This window comes from Macrobrachium rosenbergii, chromosome 26 (assembly GCF_040412425.1).
Source record: "Macrobrachium rosenbergii isolate ZJJX-2024 chromosome 26, ASM4041242v1, whole genome shotgun sequence".
Lineage (NCBI taxonomy): Eukaryota > Metazoa > Arthropoda > Malacostraca > Decapoda > Palaemonidae > Macrobrachium > Macrobrachium rosenbergii.
The window spans coordinates 15408508-15432715 of NC_089766.1; the positions used below are offsets into that span (position 1 = coordinate 15408508).

General features: G+C 39.7%; 2 protein-coding genes across 4 annotated transcripts in view; both read right to left on the bottom strand.

The window, feature by feature from the left end:
• LOC136853074 (prolyl 3-hydroxylase OGFOD1-like) overlaps positions 1-10955 on the bottom strand; it is a 289238-nt gene extending 278283 nt beyond the window's left edge. Inside the window, exon 1 of one of the 3 annotated variants that reach the window (XM_067128349.1) lies at positions 10783-10955. The gene's annotated coding sequence lies outside the window, so the exon portion shown is untranslated. The remainder of the gene's footprint in view (positions 1-10782) is intronic. The other 2 variants (XM_067128344.1, XM_067128342.1) reach the window with 2 other exon arrangements.
• A 3216-nt stretch (positions 10956-14171) lies between these two features.
• Positions 14172-24208, bottom strand: part of LOC136853075 (uncharacterized) — a 138640-nt gene continuing 128603 nt past the window's right edge. The window contains exons 3-8 of the mRNA XM_067128350.1: positions 23683-23919; positions 22554-22832; positions 19264-19543; positions 17731-18125; positions 17141-17247; positions 14172-16212 (exon numbers count right to left, since the gene is read on the bottom strand). Coding sequence (XP_066984451.1) covers positions 15627-16212; positions 17141-17247; positions 17731-18125; positions 19264-19543; positions 22554-22832; positions 23683-23919 — 1884 coding nt within the window. The 3' untranslated portion in view covers positions 14172-15626. The remainder of the gene's footprint in view (positions 16213-17140; positions 17248-17730; positions 18126-19263; positions 19544-22553; positions 22833-23682; positions 23920-24208) is intronic.

The window sequence follows — 24208 nt, forward strand, 5'->3', positions numbered from 1 at the left end:
GAGTTTACATTACTTAGTATTAAATTTGTGTTCATACTATGCATACTGAAAGATGCTTATACAAGAATAGAGAGAGAGAGAGAGAGAGAGAGAGAGAGAGAGAGAGAGAGAGAGAGAGAGAGAGAGAGAGTTACATTACTTAGTATTAAATTTGTGTTCATACTATGCATACTGAAAGATGCTTATACAAAAATAGAGAGAGAGAGAGTTACATTACTTAGTATTAAATTTGTTTTAATACTGCATACTGAAAGAAGCTCATACAAAAATAGAGAGAGAGAGAGAGAGAGAGAGAGAACACAAACCTAATGCCACTCACTCCTACTCGCTTGTTCTTTTAAATAATGAGAGGGAAGAGAGTGAACCTCAGATTCAAATTAAGTAAGTCTTGAGGCAACTGAAAAATGCACCCGGAGAATTTAATGGGGTTTCCTGTTGGGATTCTTAAATGCCTCGTTTGTCGTCATCCAAAAGGGGTGGGAAAGGCCTGGTTGAATAATAATAATAATAATAATAATAATAATAATAATAATAATAATAATAATAATAATAATAATAATAATAATAATAATAAATAAATAAATAAATAAATAAACATGAAAAAGAGCGGTAGTATGGATGCCGTTAAGTTTATATTGTAATTTCTGAATTTCCCGAATGAGTTCCTTTGTAGCAGCAAGTAAATTATACAACAGCCGTCCAAAGCTCATTTATTCCTCAACGTTTCGGCAGCTCCTTCCACCATTTACAAAAGGCAAACGGAAGAAAAAGTGCCAAAACGTTAAGGAATAAATTTGGACAACAGTACTGTTATATTATTTACTTGCTGGTGCGAAGGGAAATTGAGAAATTACATTATAAACTTGATGGCATCCAGACGGCCATTCTTTTTAATGAAGTCTGTTAGAAAACAGGGTCTTCTTCCAAAATAATAATAATAATAATAATAATAATAATAATAATAATAATAATGGTAATGGTAAGCAGGAAGTAGGCACATACAGACATGAATTACTCAAAATAATGATGATTGTTACATGGTAGCTGGTATTGATGACATTTAATCTGACCATAATTACCAGACATTTTAGTCCCGTAGAGGGACAGTGCACCTTGCACAGTGCACGGTAGGCATACTTAAGGGTCTTTACAGTGTCCCTTCGGCCCCTAGCTGCAACCTCTTTTATTCCGTTTACTGCAACTCCGTTCATATTCTTTCTTCGTCTGACTGTCCGTCCTCTCCTAACAATAATATTGTTTCAAGACTATTCTCAGCGCTGGATGACCCTCATGGACCCTAGAGCTTGGCCTAAATTTTATATTCCAGATCCAATTCCAGACATTTTAGTAGAATAGAATGTGTAGAATTTAGGATAAAGGCCAAGCGCTGGGACCTATGAAGTCATTCAGGGCTGAAAGGGAAATTGACAGTAAAAAGGAGGAAAACCTCGCAGTTGCACTATGAATCAATCGTTAGGAGAGTGTTAAGGAAAGTAAGATGGAAGAAAGAGAATATGAACGGAGGTACAGTAAAAGGAATGAAAGGGGTTGCAGCTAGGGGCCGAAGGGACGCCGCAAAGAATTAAATAATGCCTGCAGTGCGCTGACGGCACTACCCCCGTACGTGGGACATTTCAGTATTACTGATACATTCAGACAACTCCAGACTCGTATTTAAAGACTAGAAGGATTTTCCTCATTGTTCCCAAGGGGGAGTATAATCCTACCAATGAGGTCAGGTCAAGTGCATCTATGTCAGGGGGATTTCTGGCTGCCCAGCAGTGCATGTCCTATTGATATTAAAAGGCAAAGAAAGTATAAATTTCGCCGATACATGGATTATTTTTCACCTAAATATCAGCGTGGAGTTTTTAGGATGGTATTAGAAATCCATATATTTTCTCTGGTTATTATTATTATTATTATTAATAGTAGTAGTAGCAGTAATAGTAATAGTACAGCAGTAACAGCAGTAATAATAATAATAATTATTATTATTAGTAGTAGTAGTAGTAGTAGCAGCAGCAGCAGCAGCAGCAGCAGCAGCAGCAGCAGCAGCAGCAGCAGCAGTAGTAGTAGTAGCAGTAGTTGTAGTGCAGTAGTAGTATTAGCAGTAATAATAATAATTATTATTACTATTATCAGTAATAGCATTAGTGATCAATCACCATAATCGTCACATTCACGTCCCGTACCCGGAAACACGAAGCTCCATCAACAGCTTCAAGTCTCAAGACAAAAGGTTCAAACGGATCGTCCCTTGAGATAACTATTGATTTGCCTCTAATGACGACAACTCTTTAGTAGCTTCAGTGTGGTTATTGGCAGTAGCAATACGCTGGGATAAGTATTTCACCGGAAAGACCTCAGTAATGGTTAAACTCATTCACCTTATTTTCGTTAACACTGCATCTGATATTATTATAATTCAAAATATTAAAGATATACATTAGCTCTTATGAAATGTGATTACAATTCTTACGCAATTTTTGCGGAAAAATGAAGTCAGTGCCACCTGCATTGGTGACCGCCCTTATAGTCCGAAGGCCCGATAGTCCGAAGGTCCGAAAGTCAGCAGGCCCGATAGTCCGAAGGTCCGATAATCCGAAAGTCAGAAGGCCCGACAGTCCGACGGACTGTAATCAGCCCCCCACCCCTCCATAGCTAATACGGCAAAATTGTAACCAGTAAACACCCATAAAAATACCAACCTACGACTATCGGACCTTCGGACTATCGGGCCTTCGGACTAACGGACTGTAATCCCTGCATTTACCTCCTCAATATCAAAGAATTATTACTTGGAGTTAGGTAACAGCATAAAGAGGGACTGGGGTTTGGCAACTATGCTTCGAGAGAGAGAGAGAGAGAGAGAGAGAGAGAGAGAGAGAGAGAGAGAGAGAGAGAGAGAGAGAGAGAGAATGTTAACTGTCACAGCAAATTTGGGTGAGTAAATGTCTCCTAGAACCAAGCGGTTAGTCTCACTTTAATTTGTTCAAAGCAATGTCTAACTGAACAATGCCTGAAAGTTAGTTTCAATAACATAAACAAAACTGTCTGTAGTTGGTAAGTTATAGCAAATACCAGATATCATTTAATTAACAGTGAAATCAAAAGAAATTTAGGGCCTCCGGTTCTAAAGTCAACCAGATCCTTAGAAATCTAACAAGACGCAGTAATGAAGTTTCTCGTCTAGCCACTTTCGGCATAGTGCCATAGTAACTTATTTTCTACTTTCTTAATCCTGAATCTCGTACATTGTCATGAATTACAATAAAGGCACATAACGGCGCTTTAGCGTGATTTTTATTCACATGACAAATGGCTCGGTTGACGCCGTATATGAGGGGGATTTGAATTTAATCTTGACCGTTCTCCGAATCACTGCTCAAGAAAAAAGGCGAGTTGATACCTTCCTTCTTTATAAGATCGACGAATGAGCAGTTTCGAGTCTTTACTACAGTATATAAAAAAGACCGCTATGGGGAGCCTGTGATTTGAAACCTCTCTCTTTCGTGTGGAATGACAGAAACTGTACCATAAAACGGTTGCCTAAACCTCTTCCGCAGAACTTGTGTTTAAACTTCAAAACGATATCCCCTAGTTAAAATCGTGCACCGATATCAGCTACAGATTTAAGGAGAAAATAAATTGAGAAAAAGAGAGCGACAGAGGTAGAGAGAGAGAGAATTCGACATCAAACCCAGTGCTCTGTAAAATCTCTACCTAATGTTGTGGTAGCAAATCTGTTTCACTTTTCACGAAAACATTATTCCATGTTAGGGTACTCAGCGCCCTCCACTCTCTGTCAATTCTCACAAACTGCCATTCGCGCCAGTTCTTTATTTCCCTCCGCGGACTTTTTATTTATCCCTCTATTTCTGGCTGCAGCTTTACGCTACGCTAAACATGCGTCATTGATGATGTTCATGTTCACGACAGCCATGTGTTATCACCGAAGGAGACTGAAGGGCAGGCAGCAATAAAGATGTAAAAAAAAAAAAAAGTTACAATGGCGGTGTATGGCAAGTATACAATCCATTCTTTTTAATCCACACGACCGACGGTGTGGTGTGAACCAATGGGCTGCTGTGTCCGAATGCTCCTCGTCCTATACCGCTGGCGAATTGGTTTGTTTGGTTACAATTTCTGACGTTTCATTGCCTTGCAAGCGGGGAAAATGAATACTGACGCTTATAAAATATACGGTGGTTCCATTTATTGCGTATTATCATAGGTATCAATACAGTTCTCCCAATCGTCAGTCAGGGTTTGGGACGGGACAAGATCAGGCGGGGCCCCCGGACACCAGATTACACGATATTAAAACCTTCGCCCATTGATTCCACCGCGTATTAGCCCCCATCAGAAATAAATCCATGGCCGGGGCTGTTTATAGACTCCAGCAGGGGAATGTTTAAGGGATCAGGTTGGCGGAACAGGGAGTTGAATCCCATCAAAGCCCATAATCACGGAACAAACAATTGGCGCCAAAACAAGCCTCTCGTTTTGGCGCGCATCCTTCATCACCACCACCACCACCGCTACCGCCCCTCGCCCCCTCCCGCTATTCCCCTCGCCAATAAATCCCTCCCCCCGGCCTAAAACTTTGCTTGTTTAGATTCCATTGTTGATCAAACTATCTGACGGTGCTTTGGGAATTATTAATTATCTTTTATCCTACACGCAAGATTATCAATAGCCGCGAGCAAGTGAAGTACACAAAGCAGAATAATAGAGAAGGCTCCATGAATGCAGGAGTGAGGCCTTACACTTGGCGGGTAATTTAAAAGCGGCCAAGTGCCTTAAACAATTAGACCGGCGACGGTACTCCAAGTTCATTTATTAGTTTTGGGAGGCTCCCGATCCCGCTTCATATTTCAGGACAAATGATGTTGAATCTTTCAGGCTGAAGCGGCTCTCGAGCCACGGCGCGAGGTGCACTCGTAAAACTGTTTGCACACTATCGGCAAGACTCGCCCTTAAATTATTTGGGCTCGGTTACACCTCCAGGAGAGAAAGACAAATGGAGAGAGCGAGAGGGGTTCAAGTGACAGCCGGTAACGAGGGAAGGAAAATGATGTGCTGCTGCTGCTGCTGCTGCAAGGAGAGGAGTGGAGGTAATTTCTAAACATCTGCAACGCCGAGGCATATCAATCTTCTTTACAGAAATAATTTACAATATATTACATTATATATATATATATATACTGTATATATATATATATATATATATATATATATATGCATGTGCAGTGTATATTAACAAGAATAAAGTGTAGGTCTTTTTTTTTATTAGTTATACTGAGACGTTGAAAGTAGAGTACCATGAGAAGAATCATATAATCAGGATACTCGTCTCTGTATCACTACTGGTTTTCAGAGGCTCGTCGTGAACACTATCACTCCCCTAACCCCTACGGTCTGCTGCCAAGTTTAAGTGACGGTTACAAGAAAACTTACGTGCTAACGGAATCTGCCATTCTTGGTGCTCATCAGTCTACCGTAGCTTAACCCTATAAAACATTTAACATTGCCAAAGCCTAGGGGAGTTGGGGTTGCAGGTCCTACTAGAGCTATGATGGCCCATTACGAGAAGTATCGACAAATTCATTTCTCAATGAAGAGACAGTGGTCTAGGTACGAGCCTTGTGACTGGTACATTTCATGTCATAATTTGGCTTCACAAAAAGAATTAGTCATCGACGACGAAAATAACACCGCTGAGGACTGATGCCTATCCTTCCCAAGAAGAGGGATGGACTCAGGGCTAACGCCCCCATTTTTTTCATAAAAATAGATCGAATAAAAGACCGTTAATGGAACTGATCCCAGAAGCATTGGGTTACAAGACCCGAAACGCACGGGAGTGAGTTTCACATCAATTCACGTTCGAAATAAAGATGCAAGGAACAAAAACGACAATAATACTGAATATAAATGCCACTTGTGTATCGGGTGGAACTGCAGTTGAATGTATAGAATGGAACTGCAGCCAACTGTGCAAGACGGAACTGTAATTAAAAGCGAAACACTATTATAACGCAAACTATGTTACAAAGTCTTATAATCCCAGCGCTGATCTTCTAAAATTCGAAGTTATCTCTTAAGCGAAAACTGACGGCAGGGACGCCTTAATATCCTCACCTAGCCCAGTCTTGAAGTAGAAGACAAAGACAGAACTGGCACCTCTCCGTAGGGGGTCAGTGCCGTCAGTGTACCTCACAGGGTGCGCCGTAGGCATCACATAAGGTTCCTTGCTGCGTCCCTTCGGCCCCTAGCTGCAGTCCTTTTCATTCCGGTTACTGTACCTCCGTTCATATTCTCTGTCTTCCATCTTACTTTCCACCCTCTCCTATCAATTGTTTCACAGAGCAACTGCGAGATTTTCCTCCTGTTACACCTGTAAAACCTTCTTTATTACCAATTTCCTCTCCAGCGCTAAATGACCTCATAGGGCCAGGCGCTTGGCCTTTGGCCTAAATTCTATATATTCCAGGCCTGACACCTTACAGCAATTGTATGAGGCCGAAAGCCTCATAGCTAGACCCCAGTGATATGGTTACGGCTTTTGTGTAGGCCTACAGACCCGCCGTTCTGCAGTAAAGAATAGAATAAACAATTTAGGCCAAGCGTTGAGACCTATAAAGTCATCCAACACTGAAATTAAAAGAGAGTAAAAGGCTACAAAGGTGTAACAGGAGGAAAACCTCGCAGTTGCACTATGAAATAATTGTTAGGAGAGGGTGGAAAGTATGATGGAAGAAAGAATATGAATGGAGGTACAGTAAAAGGAATGAAAGGGTTGCAGCTAGGGGCCGAAGGGACGCTGCAAAGAACCTTGAGTAAATTCTACAGTGCACTGGCGGCACTATCCCTATACGGGGGACGGTGCTTCAGTACAATGACCGAGAAGCCAAAGCCAGTGGCTACTGTTTCTACCCGATTTCTACCTGGCATTCTCGTTTATACACCTCCTAAGTACTCCAGCTCAAGACACTGAATGACCTGGAGGTTCCAACGTCGACCTTTGTATCGGTCGCCGTAAATCAGCGGACGAGAAGAAATCACAAAGATATAGCAGTAAAATTATCATTAAAATACACTCATAGTAGCATGAGTCTTGAAATGGAGAAACAAATCCATAGTTTTGTGTGTACATATATTTAAAGATAAATCTGTACAGAGAGTTTTCGGGAATCTGTTCGATTCCCCTTTTCAGTCTCTTGAAAAGGGGAATCGTGAGATTCCCGAAAGCTATCTGTACAGATTTATCTTTAAATATACGTACACATACATAACTGTGGATTTGTTTCTTCACACTTATCATTATTATTATAGTACTAACGCACCAGCCCCGGCAAAAATAATAAATTTTAAGCATTGCAATCTCGCAAATGCATCCACATTAAATCAAGTATATTACGCTGCTATGTGCATTCTTGCTACTAATAGAAAATAGATCAATGTATGGCTATATCGCGCTTATATAGTAGGACTACGAAATAAGCCCAAGCTTCCAGAGAATATCCGCATGTGAAAAGAGAAAGGTCGTAGTAGAGGCCCAATAAGTAAATACGCGATGAAAATAACTATAAAGAATTAAGGAAGGAAAAATTATGTCCTCAAGCAACAATGGAAAAATTATGGGCTATGGAATTCCTATGTAATCTTCCACGGAATGGGTGTAGCCTGTGTACAGAAAATACAATAAACTACCAAAGGCTAAAGAAAAGAGGAATCATGATAAAAACAAATAATTTCAAAAGTAAAAATAAACACATCCAAAAGCAACATTAAAAAATATATATGAAAATTCATGATAAGACTTTTTTAATAAATCGCTTTCTTATCTCTCAGACGTTCATGGGGCGAAACTGTCATGACGCAGAGATTTCTGGCAATCATTAACAAAATATAAATCTTTTAGAGGCAAAGTAACATATAAAGAAATTCTACATGCAACGATAACTTCCCACCTTAATTTTTTGTTTTTCCACTGTTTGTGGAAACGAGGTTCACACCTCCTAAAATACCGTTGGTTTTTGATGCTTGGGTAATTCTGCCAGAGGTAGATCATTTGACAACAAAATAAGGATTCTCACAGGAGCGTGATCTGTCGCTAACAAATGGTGTGAAGAGCTTGGGAGTATCTTTCTGAAATAATAAATATTGAAGACTATTGCAATCTGGTCCGCTGGTATAGTGGTTAGGCTAGTGTCGTGGCATGCCACTCAGATGTCGTGGGTTCGCGTCTCGCCCAGGGCGACGAAAAATCACTGGCTCTGCATCATGACCAGTTACTGCTACAATGTGGGGTCTGCGGTGGGAGGTTGAAACCAACATTCTTTGGAAGCTTGAATTTCAAGTCAATGGTCCCTGTGTGCTTGTTCCATGTGAATAGGTTTCATTTGCTGAAACAATAATAATAATAATCTGGGAACATCGCTTCACGAGCAAAGACCGCCCTAACTGCCGCTTTCCAACGCAGATCGTTCTGTTGGCTGGGCAGAGTCCAAAGGCACACATTAGGCCGATTATTTCCTTGGACAGCTTACCGAAAGGTATGAGCACGTGCTGGGACAAAGCCGGCTTAATGTAAATAACCGAAAAATCTGCGATCTTGTTACTTATGACGTATAAGACAAAAAATATGAGAAATAGGCCAAGGTCTCATTTACCAGACCCTTATTATTCATTAATTCTTATAAGGAATAAAAAGATGAAAACTGCGTTGGTTTTGCTAATGAAGTTCATAAAAGGTACATTATAAAGTTATGGCTGACAAATGTATGATCACAAACTCTAAAACTGCCTTTATTATTTGGTTCTTCCTCCGTGAGGCTTAGCTGGCCCATTTTATACGTGACGCTGAACTTTATAATAAAAAAAAAAAGCATTATTTACATTAGTTACTACGAAATAATTACATTATGCGTATTTGTTGTTGGAAAATAAGTTTGGTATGCGTTTTGGGAGTATGTGTGACTTTTAGGAATATTCGGCCTAAAATTAATGTTTTAGTTGGAACGTTTAGCAGCTTCCGCCCCAGTTCTCATTAGGTATGAGGGCGATGTACTATGGCAGGCGGGAAACGAATCAAAATTTGTATTCAGCTATACACACATATCTATTGACAAAGGTTACGAATGCAGTACGTATTAAGGGGCTGAAACGTTGCTGATGAGGCTTGTTTAAGAATATGAAACAACTGTTTAATTTCATTACACGGAGACTTTATCCTTGAATTAACACCTGAATTACGAAGAAGGCCGAGACTGTTATCGTTTTCCCTGAAACCACCCGCTTATCGAGAAGGCAACATGAACACAAAACGAACTACGAGTTCTTTTGTAGTACTAAGTGAATTTCAACTTCCAATATCGTGTCAATCGGTATTTAAAATCTCTTGTTAGGCCTAGTAATTTGCTCTCATTCTAACCAGTCCCGGCCTCCAGAGAGAGAGAGAGAGAGAGAGAGAGAGAGAGAGAGAGAGAGAGAGAGAGAGAGAGAGAGAGAGAGAGAGAGAGAGAAAGTGGTTCGAATGAAATCCTTGCAGAGGAGCACTATGAGAGGAGGTATATACGATAAGGTTCATGGTACCCAACTAATTCTGTGTATAGAGCTCTAACTGACTGACAGATTTACATCGAGATCAGGCATCACAATAAACGCAGGTCTTACCTCAGTTTCTCAGCCCATACCCACCACCACTTTGTACTCAGTCTGTCTACTATAGACCTATTCTGCCCCACCTCTAACAACTCTAGCGGCGGCACTGGTCCTTGTCTTATGGACGATACTCACACTGATTTCAATTTAATTAAAACCCTAAGATGTTTCCGAGCGGTAAATTTGTAAAAATTAGTTCATACTGTCTTGTATGATTCATGATACGCTCCCAACTAGCAAGGATTCGATTCCTGAGCGAGCCTGAAATCACTACGTGCGTTCCGTTGACCTAAGCAGCGAATTATAAACATGGCAGTGAGCAGGCCTATCACAGTTGGGTTAAAAATGGATAATTACGGCCTCCTGGAGCCACCTCTAATATATATATATATATATATATATATATATATATATATATATATATATATATATATATATATATATTATTCCAAATATGCCTGGCAGCTAATCGGCCAGCTGTAATTTTGTCTGAATGGTAGGTTAGGCCTAATAGTTATGGACAAGCAACGTCCGTAATACCATGATTACATAAACACTATATATAAATCTTATGCTTCTAAGTGCAAGAAAATTAGCCAAAGGATGGATTTATTACACTTAATATATCCTGATATTTCGTTAAAACATTCCGTTATTTTATAACATTATAAATGTTACGCCGTTCAACTTTATACGGAAGTTCGTGTTAAAGCTAGCTTTCACATTCCAAAATAATGGTGTATCGTATGTTCAACCCACCATTTAGACTACCATTGGGAACGAGAGAGAGAGAGAGAGAGAGAGAGAGAGAGAGAGAGAGAGAGAGAGAGTTGACGGGGAATTCTATAGGCAGCGTATTTAAACTACAATACGAAATATTTAACTTACAGTTAACTGATTTTTGAGTTACATATGCCTATACACAGTCTACTATGCCTATCACCACACACTTGATAGCAAGTTACCTATTCCAGCTTACAGTCTTTCATTAGGATAACAAAATATCCATCAATACATCTGAAATTAAACTGATAAGCACACTGCTTAAGTAGCAAATCAGCCACCAGCCATTGTTATAAGAGGACAAGAACACTCAACTTCTGCACTTACCTGTGACACTTGCCAGCATCTTATGCCCAGGGGCGCACTGGAATCAGTCTTCAATTCTCGTTTAGATTTAGTTAATTTGATTTCCCAGCAATGTACACGCACACAGCATCACAAGAAAATTCACAACAGCGAGTCTCAGGTAGAGTTATCCCCGCCATGAGAGAGACCTGAGTGAGCTTTTCTATTGCCCCACTCACATGTGTCTACAATAGTGTTTCTCATCTTGGTCTGTGTTTCGATTTAACTTTGGGGTTTGTTTTTATATAAAAATATTCAGAATACTTCCTTATAGTCAAGATAATATTTATATAAGGCTAACGTAAATAATTGATGAGTGCTGAGTAAAATTGCCAGCCTTTTGGCGGAGAGCAACACCATTTTGCACAGCAGATGACCTCCTGATGTGCTGTAATTACATAAGTTGCCTAAGACAGTGACCGCTACAAACCTGAAGTATTACCTGAAAATTGTCAAGTTTTCCTTGTTTCAAGTGACTTAGTGCCGCATACGCAGTAAAATCCACCACATATGAGTTAGTGTGTGCGTATATTTCAAGTGATGAAGGGAGCACCAACACAGTTTTCCAAGCGAGCATTCAGTACTGACTACTGACGGCCATCAGGCGGCTGTAGTAGAGGTAGGTTAGAAGTTCGGGCTTGGTTAGGCTATTATTCGGTAAACACCGTAATTCATTTCGATATTCATAGATCTTTATGACGAATTTCTTGGTAATTTTGTCATTTCTATGATGTGGGCTGATTACGATGTTATGCGCATAATACAAGGGAATAACATGAAACCTATCAATACGAACGAACGTATAAGGCTATATAGTAGTTACATGTTGCTCGTATTGTCTGCAAACGTTTAGGCCAATCCTGAAAAGTGAAAATGTTTAATTTGATAAAAGAGGTATGGCGTTATAGACAAAGGGGACTTGCAGTTTATAAGGAAAATAACCCGAAATAGATTATGATTCGTCTTTCTAAGCGTGTTCACTAGGGTGTAATAAAGAGTAGATATTTTTCCCCCAGATAACAGAACCGTCTCAGACTGCCTATGACATTAACCGTTTGTGCCGAGTGTGGTTTTATGACATTCTGTCCGTACGACTTTAGGCTGACATTTAAATTTGAAAAGGCTTTTCACTGAAAGGGTGGGAATTTGGTTTTTTGCGTACTTTATTGACATTATATTATCACTTTGGACAATAGTTACACTTGTCTTTGTAATCATACAACTCTAAGCTAGATGATTCATTGGGATACAGCGGTGAAAGGGGAAAAGGTGTTGAGATAGAATGATACACAATAATAAATGATAATAATAATGAAGAAAAATGATAATAGACCAGTAGCTGTAGATTTTGAAATGAATTGGTAATAACAATAGTTAGACCAATAGGTATAGTACTAGGAATAAAATAATAATAATAATAATAATAGCAGATATAGAAGAGATAGAGGTGTACAGTTGACGTCAAAGATTTTTTTTCATTTAGCTGTACAGGTTGATCCTTCATTACCCATATAACCATACTATATACCAACATACAATTATATATACACACTATACACGTAATGTACAACTTGTTGTAACAACCGCTTGACTAGACAAAAAAAACTATCAACTATCTTTCTCATCTTTTGGATCACATTTACACTCACAACATAACAATATTCACTATTTTTGTCTGTAAACAACAGTCACTATATTGTCTGCAAATCATATTCACTATTTTGCATGTAAACAGTAGTTACTATTACTGCAGCTGATATTCACTATTCTTCGGAACAATTATGTTTGTGTTTTGTGGCAAAGAAAATTATTTTTCCATGTATTTTGCAACAAATTTTCTTCCCATTGTTTATTATAAACAATTAACTCTATTCGTTATCTAAGTATTTATGGTCTTGTTTAAATTATCTCAGTTTTTGTCTAGTGGTAGTTTCATTGACGAAATTCCTATATATATTTGTTGCTTTTATAGATATGATAATACCTCAGGTTCCAACTTCTTTTATGACTTGTATGGCCTAGTGGGCAGCGCCCTTGCCTTTCAATTGAAAGACCTGGGTTCGATCTTGATGTGAGTCAGAAATTTATTTCTGTTCCACACGTGATTGTGTGTTGTTATATATACATATATATATATATATATATATATATATATATATAAATATATATAGTTCATGCGAGATCAATTTCCTTTCCAAAGTTAATTCATTTTTTGTCTGCCATTGTTTTTGTTTGCAAATACATTATAAATCCGCTAGTGTGAGGCATTGCTTGCTTTCGTTTTGTTTGCAAATACACTGTCCTGTAATTGTTCCCGTCGAAGTAAATTTCCAATTACGTTCTGCATTTTCAATGAAGGCCCGGAAACCCCCACTCCTTCACTCATTGTTCATATTTGTCTTCGTTAATATCGCCAAATAACTTCAGTCATTAAGTACACGCTCAGCTCAGTTGCCGGAAATTGTTTTAAATCCGGTACCCATGCACCGACGTCTTCATTCCGACGCACGAACTCGAGATTGCGGACGCTTTCTTAAAATTCCGCTTCCCCTAATGATCATATCCACTCCGCCGTGATTACTCCTTTAATGAGAGCATTTTTCGACTAATGGCGTCTTTTGGTGATCTTGCAAGAGCACATTTCCCCAACATGATAATTATCATTTCTCATTCGATAATTATCCGATTATCATTAGCGTTCCCCCCTTCACTCCTCCCCTCTCCCCTGCGTCGAGTTAAGGAGTTGGGGGTGGGGTGGGGGGTGTGTGAGAGAGAACGAACAGAACGAAGGAGGTCTGCAAATCATCATAATCATCTTATTAACGACAATGCACTTGGATTAAAAACCGCACTTGCGGCTTTCTCCTTACCCGCTGCTGCTGCTTCTGCTGCTGGTGCTGCAGCTGGTGCTGCTAATGCTGCATCCCGCCAGCGATCTCATTATTGAATTGTTTTTCGGAAATTACCGCTTCGAAGCCCCCGTGCAGTGCACAGCCGTGCCGATGCGAGAGGCAGCTTTCGCCGCTGAAGCGGGGATGTTGATGAGTTGCACAGCGTTGCTCCCGTGTCCTTGCTTCCGAAAATGATCTTGTCGACCTCTTCTTGGCGCGCTGCCTGGTTTTGGGTTGACGCTGGAGGGAGGTTTTCTAGCGTTTTTTTTTTTGTAAGGGGGTTGTGGCCCTTTAGGATGGTCAAGTCTGTCTTTCCTTTCTTCATTTAAGGAAAAATGTTAGGTTTCTGTTTTTGTTTGTTAACTCTGGAATGTTATTAACATCTGGTGCACTGAGGGAGAGTTTATTGTTGTCTGTCATCATTTCTGCGTTAAGGAATTGTCGCTTTTATTTGTTCATGTACTATTTTTATTGCATATATTTATTTATCTGTGTATTAATTGTTTATTTATTTTTCTGCTTTTAACAATGGGAGAATATATCCATCTAGGTGCTTTCTATCCTTCACTATTTTTCTTGTCTTGTTTTTCCCGAGCCTTCACTGAAGTCTTATTTTCAAGACTTGATTCATTGTGTAAGTTGTCCACTCGAAAAAGTATATCCAGCCCTTTCCACGTAAAAGAACTTTGGCTTTAGTCTGTGTTCCCATTCACATTGATACATTGTATTTACATTATTTTCCTACGCGAGACTAGAATATATTAACCACTGGGTCCGTTCATTGTCATCACTGGTATTCTTTTTCATCGAACTGAAGAAGAAGAATATTATAGTTACAAATAAAAAGAGATAGTCTTTGGTTTTGGCTTCTTCATCGAAGGGGACGCATCAGGATGCAGTAGGCCTACTTCTCACCGCTTATGACAAGACCTTCATAATCTTATGAGACTTCTTGGTATGGGACTTGATAGTCCTTTAATGGACTGATTCATTCAGACACCTGTTACGGATGTGCTGACTGTTCCCCCTGGCACTTTGTGTATGAACGCGTGAATTGTAATATGTATACAAAGGAAGTTGAAGAACCTTTTCACCGTCAGCAGTGTGGTCTGTGGTTGAAGTTGGTGTGGTTCTTCCGTCGAGTGCTTGACAGTCACTTGGCCACTTGATCACTGATGCTGCGACTCCAATTCGCTGATATCAGTAGACCAGATCAATTATCTTGGTCAGTTCGACTCTGGTCTGAAGTTTCCGCTCTTGCTCCAGAGGGTATCTTTTGACGCTGACCTTTTTTGGTTCTCTTGACTGACTTTTTTTTTTTTTATTCTCATGACACTGACCTTTTTCGGCTCTCTTGACATTGACCTTTTTTGGTTCTCTTGACACACTTTTTTTTTTGTTCTGACACTGACCTTTTACGGTTCTCTTGACACTGACCTTTTTTGCGCATGAAAGTTTCGGAGGGCGTCCTTGGCCGCTTCTGTAGTTCGGGAACACTGGCATATTTTCTAGTCATATAGGCCGAATTCTAAGTTTATCCGTTGTGGCCAATAGATCAGGAATAATCTTTAATTATTAGTAATTATCATTTCATTAGATTGTTCAGTTATTTGTTCACGTCTTTCACAGGAATTATCCTACTGGTTTTATATCGATGGCGCTTTTCCAAAAACCATTGTGTGTGACAATTCTAAAATACCGACGTCCGCCTATCTATAGCAATCATCTTCATGTGGATATAATTGCTGTACAGATCAAGAACCGTGTCTTGTTTACTATGGACGTCTTTTCCCTCATTCAGAAGGACAGACTATTTGCTTAGCAGAGGCCAATGAACGTCACCAAGCACCGAGTATCGGAGCATCTGCGTCAGGAGGTGCTGGTGGAAGTCGTGGTTGGAGTCGAGGAGGAGGCTAGTTGGCCCAGCAGTAGCCATCAGCCCAGCAGAGAAGGAATCTTGTGGAGGAAAGGTGCTGCCGAGGACACGGGCAACGCTGGGGGCGCTATCAAGAAAGGGTTCATGAAGTGGGCGGGTATGGGCGGCGGCATGGCCGGCGGAGGGTGCGAGAGCGATCCCAGGGTGGCCATCGCCGACGGGTTGGGCGTCGCGCCCCCTATGAGGGACGGCAACACCGAAAACTGCCGGGGGAGTGTCTGGGAGGCCGAGGTGACGCCCCCGACGTCGGCGGCCCCTGGGGAGGCCGAAGGAGAGGACGTGTAGGAGGTGTTGTCGTGCAGCTTCCTCATGTGCTTCTTGAGGTCGAAGTTCCTGCAGAAGCCCTTGCCGCAGATGGAGCACTGGAAGGGCTTCTTGTCGTTGTGGGTGTGCATGTGGAAGGTCAGGTTGTAGATCTGGTGGAAGGCCTTGTTGCACACGTGGCACTTGTAGGCCTTCTCGCCGGAGTGCGTGAGCTTGTGGTTCTTGTAGTTGCCCTTCTGGTGGAAGCCCTTCCCGCAGAACTCGCAGACGAAGGGCTTGTAGCCCTGGTGAATTCTGACGTGGGTGTTGAGGGTCGAAGACCTGGTGGGGGGGGGATAACAATTTTATTTAGGCTGAAATCATTTACGAAACGTCTGAAACCTGACAAAATCATCTATAACATGAAAAAGAGAATAGACATTCAAGTAAAAATATCCTTAGAAAAATATATGCAAAAATATATAAGTTTTATGTTTTACTGGGACGGCAAAATCTCGAACATCATTAAAAGATATCTCATAATAATCGTGCTGGATAATAAGTAATAAATGGCAGGAAGATTCCTTTGTCTAAGAGCATTCGTTTTCATTTTAAACTGATTAGATATCCATGCATTTAATTTTTCTCCATACACCTTTTCCCCTTTTAGAGGGGGCAATGCCATCTTTCGGTTCTTCATCAGTCTACGGTGTATTGTAGGCATTACTTAAAATTCTTTGCAACCCCTTTCATTCCCTTTACTGTACCTCCTTTCATATTCTCTTTCTTCCATCTTACTTTCCACCCTCTCCTAACAATTGATATTCATAGTGCAACTGTGAGGTTTTCCTCTTGTTACACCTTTCAAACCTTTTACTGCCAATTTCCGTTTCAGCGCAGAATGACCTCATGGGTCCCAATGCTTGGCTTTTGGCCTAAATTCTATATTCAATTCAAATTTCAGTTCATCAGTCTAAATTTACTAGTGATGACTGTCGTGGCATTTTAATGATTATACACATTTTCCCCTCGATTTGTTATCAAAGCTTAAACTCCCAACTAAGATATTTTTTGTTTAGTCAAGAAATGTATTCATATGCAGAATAGAAACAAAATGACATCCTCTCTTAGCCCGCAGTTAGTGAAATCCATTTGTGTTCCTATGTATTTATCTAGTTCGAAGGAGGGAGTGCAATGAAACTTTGCAGTTCACAACCCGTTGTTGGTAAAAGGTGGAAGGAAAAAATTTTTGTCGGGGCTAGAAGCTCACCTGTTGAACGCCTTCCCGCATGTCTGGCACTTGTGGGGTTTCTCCGAAGTGTGGATGATTTTGTGACGACACAGCGTTGAAGCCTGGCGGAAGCCTTTGCCGCAGACCTGTCAGAAGGGAGTTCAAGAGGAGTTTGTTATCAGCGGGAGTGAATAGCCTAATGTTCATGATATATCGATTGTGTTAACAATGAAAAAAGTGCCGGATCATATAAGAAAAATTATTAAAATATGTCAAATAATATACATACGGTAATGAAATGTACTGTATAAAATCCTTTAAAAGTTTGAAAGAGTTAACAATATTCTTGTTTATCGCTTTTTCAGGCAAAAATGCAGAGAATCTACCGGTCATTTTTTTTTCACCAGATACGTAAGTTAAAAATAATGATAATGGGTATTTTTCTTTTATCTTCTATTTATCACTAACCTATAAATAAGCTCTCTCTCTCTCTCTCTCTCTCTCTCTCTCTCTCTCTCTCTCTCTCTCTCTCTCTCTCTCTCTCTCTCTCTCTCTCTCTCTCTCTCAAGGCAATCTGAACGTATTTGTTCTTACTGTTTGTCTCCGAAAAAAAATTTTCTGCGTCTTACCTTACATACAAAAGGTCTGGCGCCCGTATGAACGGGCATGTGTCGCGTGAGATTGTAGTGGGCATTGAAGATCTTCCCGCACTCCGGGCACGTGAACGTCTTCTGGGGCTTGCCCCCGACGCTCCCAGCCCCACCTCCGGCGGTGACCTTCTTACTCGAAGGTGAGGTCATGCCAGTCCTGCTGGCGTCGGACTCCGCGAGGCTCGAGGATACCGCCTGTCCAGAGGTCACGCTCGAGGTTATTATCTCTCCTGCCGCGCCTCCTCCGTCGACTCCTCCCCCCTCCCCTCCTCCTCCTCCTCCTCCACCACCACCACTTCCTCCTCCAAGACTGGACGCTGATGCCTGCTGCTGTAGCGACTGGGACTGGCTCGACGAAGACGACTCTGTTTTGACTTCAGGAGAAATTGCGGAAATCAGTTGATTTTATTTGATTGATTCCGACATGTGGATTACTATATTGATGTTTTAAATAAGAGAAGTTTTGAAATTCACAATTCATTGACCAAGTTTATAAAGTTTTGAAATCTTGAAAATGAGCGTCAATAGAAAATTACTATTAGCATCAGAGAAATATTGAAAAGTAATGATTGTGAGTTCTTTACATTTTTATTTTTTGCTTTAACAGAAATGTAGACATTCTATCTTTTATAGATGTAAAATCCAATTCTTTCCTAAAAGATCCTAATTAATTCTATTTGCTTAAAAAAAAATGTTGCCGGTATACGCGTATATATTTTACTGTGAAATTGTAATTGGAAGAGAGATTGAAAATAGTATTCATTTGATCCCACGAAGAATATATGAATAAAAAAAATCAGCTGATTTATTCCGTAGAAACTCACTTTCAGTTCATTTTCCCAGTAAAAATGAAATTGAGGGACATGAATAAAATATAAGTTTTTACTACCGTCTTCCAATTGACGGATGCAGCATATGCTTCATAGGAGGCAAAACAGAAATACTCTGGTAACTAGACTCAGTCACAAAAAAAGAAATAACTGAATTCGCTTTCACCCAAAGAATGAAAAGAGCAAATTCATTTCTGACCAGAGAAGGAAATGAGTAAACTCACCGTTACTCCAAGAATGAAACCAACTCGTATTCACCCCAAGAATGAAAAAGACAAACTCACTTTCACTCAGTGAAAACTACGGGTTCAGATTCAAAGTTGTCAACAAAACAAAACAAACAGCTCGAAGTAGCAGAGGACTCACTCACAATTATAAAGTCAAGCATTGCTTAAGGTTCCTTGCAGCGTCCCTTCGACCCCTAGCTGCAACCCCTTCCATTCCTTTTACTGTACCTCCGTTCATATTCTCTTTCTTCCATCTGACTTTCCACCCTCCTCTAACAATTGATTCATAGTGCAACTGCGAGGTTTTCCTCCTGTTACACCTTTCAAACCTCTTGACTGTCAATTTCCGTTCCAGCGCTGAATGATCTCATAGGTCCCAGCGCTAGGCCTTTGGCTAAATTTTATATTCCAATAGAATTAAATAACAAAAAAAAAGAAATAAGTAACAAACTCACTATCACTGAGCTGATGTGACCTTGGTGATAGGGCGAGACTAGCCGCCCCGAGGACCATTCCCTCCGCCTGTAGCCTCGACGAAGGATTCTGCGTCCCCGAAGGAGCCATGGAGGAAGTCGGCGAGGACACCGACGGGTGCACCCCTTGGGAGTGGGACTCCCTAGGGACCTCCGGGACTCGCAGGGAGGAGGGGGTCGTGGTGCATGACGAGGTCGAAGACGGCACTCGGCTGGCGCCAGTCATGGAGAGGTCGTAGGCGGTGCCTAGTTTCGTTGTGGCCTAAGGGAAAGGAAACATTTATTGGTCGTTTAGGTTATCTGGCGTTGCTGTTGGTCGTCGGAATCTGTTTTATTATTATTATTATTATTATTATTATTATTATTATTATTATTATTATTATTATTATTATATGAACAGGTTAAAAAAGGTCATTGTTTTTACAAAAAGTCAAAAAAAGTTCATTAATTTGAAAAAAGCCATTTGTTTCATTACAAAAAGGGTCATTAATTTGCTCGCCCCAAAAAAGAGTCATTAATTTGCTTGTCCAAAAAAGTCATAGATTGTTTACATTACAAAAAAAGGTAATTAATTTGCTCGTCTAAAAAAGTAATAGATTGTTTACATTACAAAAAATTTGCTCGTCCAGAAAAAGGTCATAGATTGTTTGCATTACAAAAAAAGTCATTAATATGCTCGTCAAAAAAAGGTCATAGATTGGTTACATTACATAAAAAGGTCATTAAACTGCTCGTCTAAAAAAGTCATGGATTGTTTACATTACAAAAAAAGGTCATTAATTTGCTTGTCCAAAAAAGGTCACAGATTGTTTACATTACAAAAAAAGGTCATTAATTTACTCGTCCAAAAAAGTCATAGACTGTTTACATTACAAAAAAAGGTCATTAATTTGCTCGTCCAAAAAAGATCATAGATTGGTTAAATTACAAAAAAAGGTCATTAATCTACTCGTCCAAAAAAGTCGTAGACTGTTTACATTACAAAAAAAGTAATTAATTTGCTCGTCCAAAAAAGTCAGATTGTTTACATTACAAAAAAGTCATTAATTCGCTCGTCCAAAAAAGGTCATAGACTGTTTACATTACAAAAAAGATGTCATTAATTTGCTTGTCCAAAAAAGGTCATAGATTATTTACATTACAAAAAAAGGTCATTAATTTACTCGTCCAAAAAAGTCATAGACTGTTTACATTACAAAAAAGTCATTAATTTGCTCGTCCAAAAAAAAAGGTAATAGATTGTTTTTATTACAAAAAGGTCACTGATTTGCTCGTCCAAAAAAAATAATCATAGATTGTTTACATTACTTGGCGTTGCTTTTGGGTCATCGGAATCTGGTTATGATAATAATTATCATTATTCACAATGTAGCTTATGCACATTCGTAGGATGCGCGTATGTGAAATGAAAGAGAATGACAGTGGAAAGAAGTGTCGTAAAATTCTGATAAAAATGCCATCATTATTAAATGTCTCCGTTATCAAAGGTATTTAGCGAAAATGCTGATGAAAATGTCTCCGATATTTAGGGAATTTGGTTAAATTGCTAATAAAAATGTAATCGTATATACAATATTACAATTACAAGTACAATACAGGTCGAAAGATTAAAAGAAAAAACTAAAGAATTAAAAAAAACCGACAATATAATATATAAACAGATTTACATTATGTGCAAAGGAAATTAACTGCCATCAAGGTTTAAAGCTGATTTATTCAATCTAATCAATATAGATTCTAAAATTCTAAGTTCTTGTTCGTTGCTGGACTTTGTCAATATTTTAAAGCCCTCTCTGTTCACGGTTACGTGACATAAATTTTGACAGTGATCTCTTATTGTTGACTGTAGAGGTCTTACCAGTGGTACGGCTGTTCGTGAACTGACAGAGTGACAGCTCTGTGTTGGTCGATTCGAAACGAAAGATTCTTTATACTGGAACCGATATATTCCAAACTGCACTTGGAACATGTAAATTTGTAAAAAATCGACGAACACAGACCACTCGGTAGTTTCTCTTTACAACTGAAGTGTGTTTTTATTTTAAAGTTGTTATATAACACTAGTTTCAAGTCAGTTTGAGGCAGATATAAGTGGAATAGTTCTCTTAGTTCTTTACATAACGTGTGGTTGACGTATTTAGATATGTAAGGAAACCTAAAATACATTATGTTTCTCTCAGGGCCACTCTTTTTGATCAGTTGGTTCAAATTTGTTATTTAAAAATCTACGTGCGTAACCATAAAAAATATTGTCACTAAAACCATTAGATTTATCAGAGGAATTGACCGCCCTTAATTTATGTGACTTATTCAGATTTTATTGGTGTAACTCAAACATTCATTATTGATTACGATACGGTGGTTGCAGTATTATTGTGTTTATTTATCTACTATAATTAATACTGTAATTAGTATTGTTAATTTCATTATCATCGTCAATATTGAAATTTCATTTATTTTAATAATTGTCATATTGTTATTGTTGATGTGACTATTACTGGCAATATAGCGTCGCTGCTGTTATTAATATTAATATAAAAGACATAGAAGAAGGATTAGAAGTTAAAATATTAGTCGCTCGTTCGTTTATTATTATTATTATTATTATTATTATTATTATTATTATTATTATTATTATTATTATTATTATTATTATTATTATTTTCTGGTCTGTCACAGTCATCCTAATCGACTGGGTGGTTTTTATAGTGTGGGGCTCCTGGTTGCATCCTGCCTCCTTATAGGAGTCCATCACTTTTCTCACTATGTTCGCTGTTTCTAGTAGCACACTTTTCTGCATGAGTCCTGGAGCTACTTCGGCATCTAGTTTTTGCAGATTCCTTTTCAGGGATCTTGGGATCGTGCCTAGTGTTCCTATGACTATGGGTACAATTTCCACTGGCGTATTCCATATCCTTCTCATTTCGATTTTCAGGTCTTGATACTTGAAAATTTTTTTCTCTTTCTTTCCCATCTACTCTGGTGCCCCACGGTATTGCCACATCAGTGAGTGATACTTTCTTCTTGATTTTGTCAGTCAGGAAGAAAGTATCGCTCATTGACGTGGCAAACCATGGGACACCAGAGTAGATATTATTATTATTATTATTATTATTATTATTATTATTATTATTATTATTATTATTAGTAGTAGTAGTAGTAGTAGTAGTAGTAGTAGTAGTAGTAGTAGACCTTCAGCAGGACAGTAGAATCAGCATTAACAATTATTAGCCATTATTATGACCACTATAACAGAAGTAGCAGCCACTCACGGAAGTGTAATGCAGCGAAGACGCGTTGCTGGAGAGGCTTGACTGCGTCCGCGCCTTCAGGAGGTCCAACCTGGTGAAGGCCGACAGGGCGTGGGGCGTCAGCCGATGGGCGGGGGCGGGGCTCAGGTGGGCGGCGCTAGGCGAAGTGGGTTGGAAGTGAGCCGCGGTGGGCGACGTGGGCGTCGGGTGGGCGGTCGTAGGCGCCGCCGGGTGCGAGACGGTGGGCGTGGGTTGTCGGGGTCCGTCCATTGAACTCGTCGAGTGCAAGATGCTACCGGCCTGTTTATTGCGAGTGAAGGAGATAATAGGGATTAGGTGGGTGGAGTGAAAGAGTGAGAGAGAGAGAGTGAAGGGGCGGCGGAAGAGATAACGATAAACAGGTAGCGAGATGATAAGATAAAACCATAGTTTTTTAAAGTTTTCTCTGTTTAAGCGATAACTAAGATAATGCGGGGTTAACAATGTAGAACGAGATTGAGAGAGAGAGAGAGAGAGAGAGAGAGAGAGGGAGAGAGGTGACAGAAAATTAAGCTGGTAGAGATAATTAGATGAAAACCATAGTTTTTTTTTTTTTTTTTTTTTACTCTTCATAAGTGATGAGTAAGATAATGTGCGGATTGAGAGAGAGAGAGAGAGAGAGAGAGAGAGAGAGAGAGAGAGAGTTAAAGAGGTTTACTATACCATATTTTCATCTAGGTTTACTGTATGATTATTAATTTACTACTGTATGATATTAGAGGGGGAGGGAGAGAGAGAGAGGGAAGAGTGTGTGATTAAGTAGGATGACAGAGAGAGAGAGAGAGAGAAAGAGGGTGATAAAGAAGTTTACTATACCATATTTTCATATAGATTTACTGTATGATTATTAATTTACTTATCCTGTATGATATTAGAGGGAGAGAGAGAGAGAGAGAAGAGTGTGTGATAAGTAGGATGACAGAGAGAGAGAGAGGGAGAGAGTGATAACTAGTCCAATAAAATCACAATATATTCTATGTTTACCCGATTGATTTCCATGTAATATATAATTTTTCTCTGCAACCTGTGAGTAGATGGAAGAAGGAGACAGCTATAAAGAGAGAGAGAGAGAGAGAGAGAGAGAGAGAGAGAGAGAGAGAGAACATCTCACCTGATAATAATGATAAAGCAGAGGATAGTGCGAGAGAAGATCCCTGGCTCTGGGGTCGTGTAGGAGTTCTTTGGTCCTGTGGTGGTCGTACAGGGCCCTCAGCCCTGCGAGTCGTTGGTCGTTGTGGTGGTGGTCGGGGTGGTGGTCAAAAAGCCTCGAGGGCAACTTCGTGACGGGGCGCAGCGTTACCAAAGGGCGTAGGGGCGCCGTCGGGGGCGGGGAGGCTTCCTTCGTCACCTGTTTGGAGGGAGGGGGAAATTATAAAGCGTTATCGTACACTGCGCGAGTATCCTGTGATGCAGGATTAAAGGTATCCTGCAGTGCAGAACTAATTAGAATTTTCCTGCTCTAGAGGAGGAGTTACTGGTATCCTATGCTACATTGATAAGGGTATCCTGTGTTTCATGAATGGGGTATCCTTTGCTGCAGAATTAACTTAGGGTACCATAGGTTACTGTAGGAATTAATTAAGGGTATTCTGTAATGCAGGAGTAATTACAGATATCCTACGCTGCGGGAAGAATTA